The 6,344-nt window shown below is 34.9% G+C and overlaps 1 protein-coding gene across 4 annotated transcripts; it reads left to right on the top strand.

Moving 5' to 3' along the window:
- Positions 1 to 1,036: 1,036 nt before the first annotated feature.
- On the top strand, positions 1,037 to 5,562 carry LOC110891169 (deSI-like protein At4g17486). 4 transcript variants are annotated; one of them, XM_022138841.2, is made up of 4 exons: positions 1,037 to 1,239; positions 3,562 to 3,773; positions 4,675 to 4,962; positions 5,119 to 5,562. In XM_022138841.2, the coding sequence occupies exons 2-4, from the start codon at positions 3,566 to 3,568 to the stop codon at positions 5,376 to 5,378; spliced, it is 756 nt and encodes a 251-aa protein (XP_021994533.1). In that variant the 5' UTR covers positions 1,037 to 1,239; positions 3,562 to 3,565; the 3' UTR covers positions 5,379 to 5,562. The 4 variants fall into 4 exon arrangements, with proteins under 4 accessions (XP_021994533.1, XP_021994530.1, XP_021994529.1 ...); XM_022138838.2 differs by having other exon boundaries at positions 1,038 to 1,239; positions 3,519 to 3,773; XM_022138837.2 differs by having other exon boundaries at positions 1,038 to 1,239; positions 3,514 to 3,773.
- The last annotated feature ends 782 nt before the right edge of the window (positions 5,563 to 6,344 follow it).

Raw genomic sequence — 6,344 nt, 5'->3', positions numbered from 1 at the left:
CACCTGGCTATTCATAAAATTTGAGATAATATTGTCAGCATTAACAATTTGAAGTGCTCTTAAGAGAAAGAGATGTAAGAGTGATGGCTAGATATGAAATAGAGAGTGACTGCTGAACTTTTTTAGGGTTTACACCCTTTTTACTTTTTATCTTTTGTTTTCACAAAATTACAATTTTCATCCTTAATGTTATACTATTTTAAATTTTAACCTAAAACTTTTTTCTAACTTAGTTTTTCCTTTTTTTTTTTTTTTTTTTGCTTTTTATGGAGTTTTATTGATTGTCATATAACTTCGTTAGTTGTATATTGAGTGTATAGTAGAGATTTTGTGCTTCTTAGGTTGTAAATATGGTTTATTTAAATATTAAAGCATATATATAGGTTACTTGTGTCACAATTTTAGGTAAATAATACTAGAAACCTTTAGGAAATATATAAAAATATATATATATAGTTAGCTTGCGCCTCGGGTTTAGACCTGACCATTTTTGTGCGCATCTCGCTTTTTAAAACCAAGGTTAAGTCTATCGCGAGCATTCACAATCCGAAGCCATAGCGTCCTAGGGGCGGTGTGCCGAGGGCCATGGGGCGTTTTGGAGGGCTATGGGGCGATATGAGGTTCGAGCTCCACTCTGTTGTTGTGTCTCATTTAACAAGGGGAGGGGAAAGAAAAGAGATGAAAATATAAAAAAAAACCATGCTCCTGAGTTGTTTTATAGATAGGAGGGGATGGAAAAGGGAAGAAAATTTGTCCATATATTCTCAAATTGGAGAGATTAGAAGAGAAAATATTATTAATTACTAAATTGCCCTCATATCTAATTAAAATGTTTTATGTTTAAAGGATATAATGGTAAAATTGTTACTTTCATTTCTTTTCCTCCTAACTCGGGAACACATAAAATACTTGATTTCTTCTCTTTTCCTTAATTTTCATTAAAATTAATGAACACGAAAAAAATCACATCCTTTTTTTTTTTTTCTCTCTTAATTTATTTTCGTTCCCTTTTACCTGTTAGATAAGACTCGGAAACACATAGTAAAGTGAAAAGTGTGACCGAGAGAGGGTGACCTACTGCCAGCCTATGCTTCTGCATTCTGCTCCTTATCTGTCTCTCTTATACACACATACACAGGCGCTAAATCACTCAAATACTTCACCTCTTCTGCCATCTCTCACCTGTTGTTGAGTAAATGTCGTTATTCTTCAATTTCAATGGCGTTATTCTTCTGCACTGTAAGTTTCAGCTTCATTTTCCCTTATATTCTTCATAAAATTAACAGCTTTTACCTTGTTAATTCGTGAAATATTCCTTTAGCTGTCTGATCTGTTTGTTATAGAGAATGTTGAGTGGATTTTGTTTTTCACTAGCAGGATCTACTGTGTTTTGTCAATCTAAATCAAATGAGTTTAAATGCTACTGTGTTATGATGAATTGAAATCATTTGGAGATGATTTTTACAACCAATTTGATGATTAGCCTTTTGGAAGTGTGTATGTTTTTTGTCACTTCATTCTTTAACTTGTTTTATAGTTTTTTTTTTTTTTATTATATATGTTGGTTTATTAATTTATTTTCTTCTCTAAATAGACACATTTCACTGTCACACATATGTTGAAAATTGTTATTGCTAATTTGCTACTCATAAGTCAAACATACCTTGCTAAGTGTTAGACTCGCCGAAGCAGTCTCTCTGTTCCTACGGGTAGAGGTAAGGTTGTCTACATCTTACCCTCCTCAGACTCTACCTTAGCTTTGCTATTGGTGAGATTTACCGAGTATGATGATGATGACCTTGCAGAGTGTTAGTGTTCAACTTGTACCTGGTGTTTTTTCTCTGGTTTGTGGTGCTAGACTTGGTGCCATCTGTAAAATGCTTCTGGGGATTGAGGTGGCGCCTAATGCTCACCTGTGTCAAATTGGTCAAAATTTGGGTGTACAAACAACCAAAGGGATAGTTATGAATGTTGCACATAGAGCCTTTTAATTTCTTCATATAGGTTATTTATATGTTAAACCATATATAAAACTTATATTTGGATACTTGATGCTAGAAACCTATGAAAAAAGTTATACAAATACCTTGTGCCTTGCGTACCTGAAGCAGTGCACTTTTGCACTTGCGCCTCGCTCCTCAGTCTGGGATCCTATCGCCTTAGGTGTGCCTCGTGCTTTTTAAAGCCAAGCTAACTTGTTAAAGAGATGCAGCTTCTAGTTGTACATAGAGTAATGCCTCACGTACAAGAATCTCTTGCCTCTTACCAAGCGCCAAGGTTTAAAAGAATGGAAACGAGTTTCGAGGCGTTTTCCCTTCGCCTCATGAGGCGTAAACCTCGAGGCGAAACGAGGCGTAAGGCCGAGGCGGTATTAATATATAAATATTAAAATTATATATATTATAAAAATAATAATACTAACTAATTTCATCATCAAAATCATCAAAAACACACTTAAAAAAGACATGAAATGCTTGAAATTGAAACAAAAAGTCAAAAACATCAAAAACAACTATCAAAATCCCCTGAGGCGCAGCTTTCTTAGCGCCTCAGCCCCTCTGAGGTGCATATACATTAAAAACACCATGAGGCGCGCCTCAGACTCGTTTTTTGGTCATTTCGCCTCAAGGCGCGCATTGAGGCGCACACCTCAAACGTTTTTTAAAACTATGCCAAGCGCCTCTGCTTTTAAGAGATGCAGCTTCTAGTTGTACATAGAGTAATGCCTCACGTACAAGAATCTCTCGCCTCTTACCAAGCGCCTCTGCTTTTAAGACCAAAATGCCTCGGAGGGCCTCACGCTTTTTAAATCCAAGGTGCTTCATGTAGTCTCTGGTGTATCTACAAGTTTGTGGTTAAGCACCTATGTTATTGATGAAGTGAAGGATTCTCAATTCATGTTTTTTTGTGGCAAATGTTGTTAGTTGTTACTTGCACTCTGCTAGGAAAAAACCATGATAATAAAAGGCATCCTATCCTGATTAATTCTATCTAAATATTTGGTTCACTTCATGGGGTCCCAGTGTCCTACCATGGGCTTTAACTCGTTTTATATGATGTTTTCTTTAAGGTCATCTATGTATACCATTTATGTACTAATCTATTACAATTTACAATGTCTGTGTTGATGAAACTTCTTAACCAAAATCTACTTTGAAATACTAATATTTCTACAAGAACAAACTGATTTATGTCCTATCATTATCTTAATCACTTAGTATCAATTCAGATTTTGAACTACATTTAGTTATCAAAGTGCAGATCATCTCGGGGGAGCATAAATACCCATGAGTTCATTTTCCTATTAAATTTGCAGGTTGAATTTGGTAATTTCTTTTTTACTTAACAGAGCTGCCAACTCGCTTTGATTTCTCCTAATCAAAAGAAGACGTGAATTGTTTTTTTTTTTTTTTTTTTTTTTTTGCCAAAATTCTGTTGTTATTTTTGTGTGATTCCCTCTTCGTTAGCAATATTTATTCTTCTGACATGAAACGTATTCATATTATCAAGAAGTATAGGATGGCAATAGTTGCTGATTGACTTCTTTGTTGACCATCTAAGCACCATGAAATTTGTACCAAAGAAGGGATTGAAGTCAATTGTATCACTATATTTAAAAGGAAAAACAGCCCGCCCATTTAATTTATTTCCAAAAGTGAAAGCGGATTATGGGGCTGGCAATACACCCGTTTATCTCAATGTGTATGACTTGACACCGATGAACGGCTATGCATACTGGGCTGGCTTTGGTATCTTTCATTCCGGTGTTGAAGGTAATGTAGCTTTTTAATTTATTTAGATAAGGTCAATACCATTAAAAACCAGTATACTTTCCTACTTTTCATGAAAATATCATTAAACTATTTTTTATTTATTAAAGTCTCTAAACTTGTATTGAATGCACGTATTTGTGAGTTCTTTTTAGTAAAATGCCATTTTCGTCCCTAAGGTTTGGCCAGTTTTGCGACTTTTGTCTAAAGGTTTGTTTTTCCGCATCTGGATCCAAAAGGTTTGAAATCTTGCCATTTTCATCCGGCTCGTTAACTCCATCCATTTTTCTCCGTTAAGCCAGAGATATTTTCGTCTTTGTTGTTAACTTAAAGGGCAATTTGGTCTTTTTCACTTTATGTAAAAAGACCAAATACCCCTGAAAAAAGATCGAATTGCCCTTTAAGTTAACAAAAAAGACGAAAATACCCCTGACTTAATGGAGAAAATGGATGGACTTAATGAGCCGGATGAAAATGGCAAGATGTCAAACCTTTTGGATCCTGATACGGAAAAACAAACCTTTGGACGAAAGTCGCAAAACTGGCCAATTCTCAGTGACGAAAATGACCTTTTACTCTTTTTTTAAAAACAAAAAATAGTGAAACAAACCTTTGGACGAAAGTCGCAAAACTGGCCAATTCTCAGTGACAAAAATGACCTTTTACTCTTTTTTTAAAAACAAAAAATAGTGACTTGTTATTTTGTCCAATTTAAGAGTTACTGGTGAGTATTTTAAACAAATTCAAAATTACGTGCATTGTAGACAAGTTTATTGACTTTACTATACGAAAATTAGTGTAGTGACTTTTTTTGTGAAATATAAGAAAATATATTAGTTTCTTATGGTATTTACCGTTAAATTAACTGAATAAGTTTCTGATGCATTGTGCATACTCCCAACAGTTCATGGTGTAGAATACGCATTTGGTGCTCACGACTATTCCTCAAGCGGTGTATTTGAGGTTGAACCTCGGCAATGCCCAGGGTTCAAATTTAGGAGGTCCATATTAATCGGGAATACGTCTATGAACCCTGCCCAGGTCAGAGAGTTCATGAAGCATCATGTAGCAAACTACAATGGTGATACATATCACCTAATCGTCAAGAACTGTAATCATTTCTGCAACGATATCTGCTACAAGTTAACCGGCAAATCCATCCCAAAATGGGTTAATCGGATGGCTAAACTCGGTAATATCTCCTCAACTGTCTTCACCTTTCTAGAAACTCCATTTCTACACTCTCTGTATCATAATAAAACATTTATCATTTATAAAAGTGCGACATTTTCACCCTGTTTCAACCAGAATCTGTTTGACCCGTTGTCGGTGAATGTCACCTTGGCAGGTTCAATGTTTAGCTGTGTTTTACCAGATGCTCTTCGGCTTCCTGCTGATAATCCTCGAAACCTACTGCCTGAGAGTGAGAGTGAGAGTGAGAGTGAGAAACGAAGACTTAGAAGTAACAGTTTTAGTTGTCTCTCATCAATCTCATCAAGGCAGAGACAATTGTCGACATCTTCGTTGCTTCTGCAGTCTCCGTTAAAAAGCTGCTTACCATCCTCAGAGTTGAAACGGTCTAGAAGTCGTGTCCTAAATGATAGGTAACGGATGATGAAGTTCACTGCTTAATTTCATCTTGGTTTGTTGTCCTTTGTTTTTTACCTAAACAAGATGTAACTGTAATCACAAATTTGAAATTTAAAATGTAACCTAAAATAACTGTAAACATTTCTAATTTTACTTTATATTGGAACTGAAATAATAAAAGATCTTGGAAGGTTGGGAAGTGTATGACTATTCACACAGAGTAAGTCACTGATCAAAATAACATGGCTTATATTATTTGTAAATGACATATGGTAATGTTTATCTCAAATGCAGTAATTGTTATTTAAGTTAAATGGCATGATGTGTATCACAAACACGTTTTGAGAAAAACTTTTGTATGTAAATACAAATTTAGAAGCAATAATGCAAGTGGGACATATATGTATTTTTGGTGATCTCCACAGCTGAGGCAGAATATGTTGCTGCTTCTGCATCTTGCTCACAGGTGATGTGGATGCAATATCAATTGTGGGATTACGATTTGACTCATCTCAACACTACTATTTACTGTGATAATGATGTTGCAATTCAAATTGTCAAAAACCCTGTCTTTCACTCCAAAACCAAGCACATTGATATTAAAGTCCATTTTATAAGAGACTGCTTTGACAGAGGTCTTATTAAACTGGAGCAAATCCACACAAATACAAATGCTGCCGATTTGTTTACAAAACCTTTCAGCAGCTCAAAGTTCAAGGTGCTTGTGGATTTTCTGAAAATGATCCAATATACCAACTTGAGCATGTTTTTTGGTTTTCATAGGTAAATTTGTTCAAAAAGTTTTCTATTCTTAGGTAGTTTTATTTATGCACAAATTTAGGGGGAGAAAATTTGAAAATTACAAAAACATTGAAAATTTTGAAAAATACAAAAAGACATTGCATGACATGGGAAATGAAATGAATTTTCACTTTGTGGAATAAGGATGACTCATGTAAGACCAGTATCAAAATAGTTTTGACT

This window comes from Helianthus annuus, chromosome 8 (genome assembly GCF_002127325.2).
Source record: "Helianthus annuus cultivar XRQ/B chromosome 8, HanXRQr2.0-SUNRISE, whole genome shotgun sequence".
Lineage (NCBI taxonomy): Eukaryota > Viridiplantae > Streptophyta > Magnoliopsida > Asterales > Asteraceae > Helianthus > Helianthus annuus.
This window is presented reverse-complemented; position numbering and strand designations above follow the sequence as displayed.

Bases quoted from the DNA above. Each gene is read 5' to 3' on its own strand.
- LOC110891169 (XM_022138841.2), top strand. From the start codon at position 3,566: ATGAAATTTGTACCAAAGAAGGGATTGAAGTCAATTGTATCACTATAT. The intron at 3,774-4,674 runs GTAATGTAGCTT...TACTCCCAACAG, and splicing joins CTTTCATTCCGGTGTTGAAG to TTCATGGTGTAGAATACGCA. The intron at 4,963-5,118 runs GTAATATCTCCT...TCACCTTGGCAG, and splicing joins TAATCGGATGGCTAAACTCG to GTTCAATGTTTAGCTGTGTT.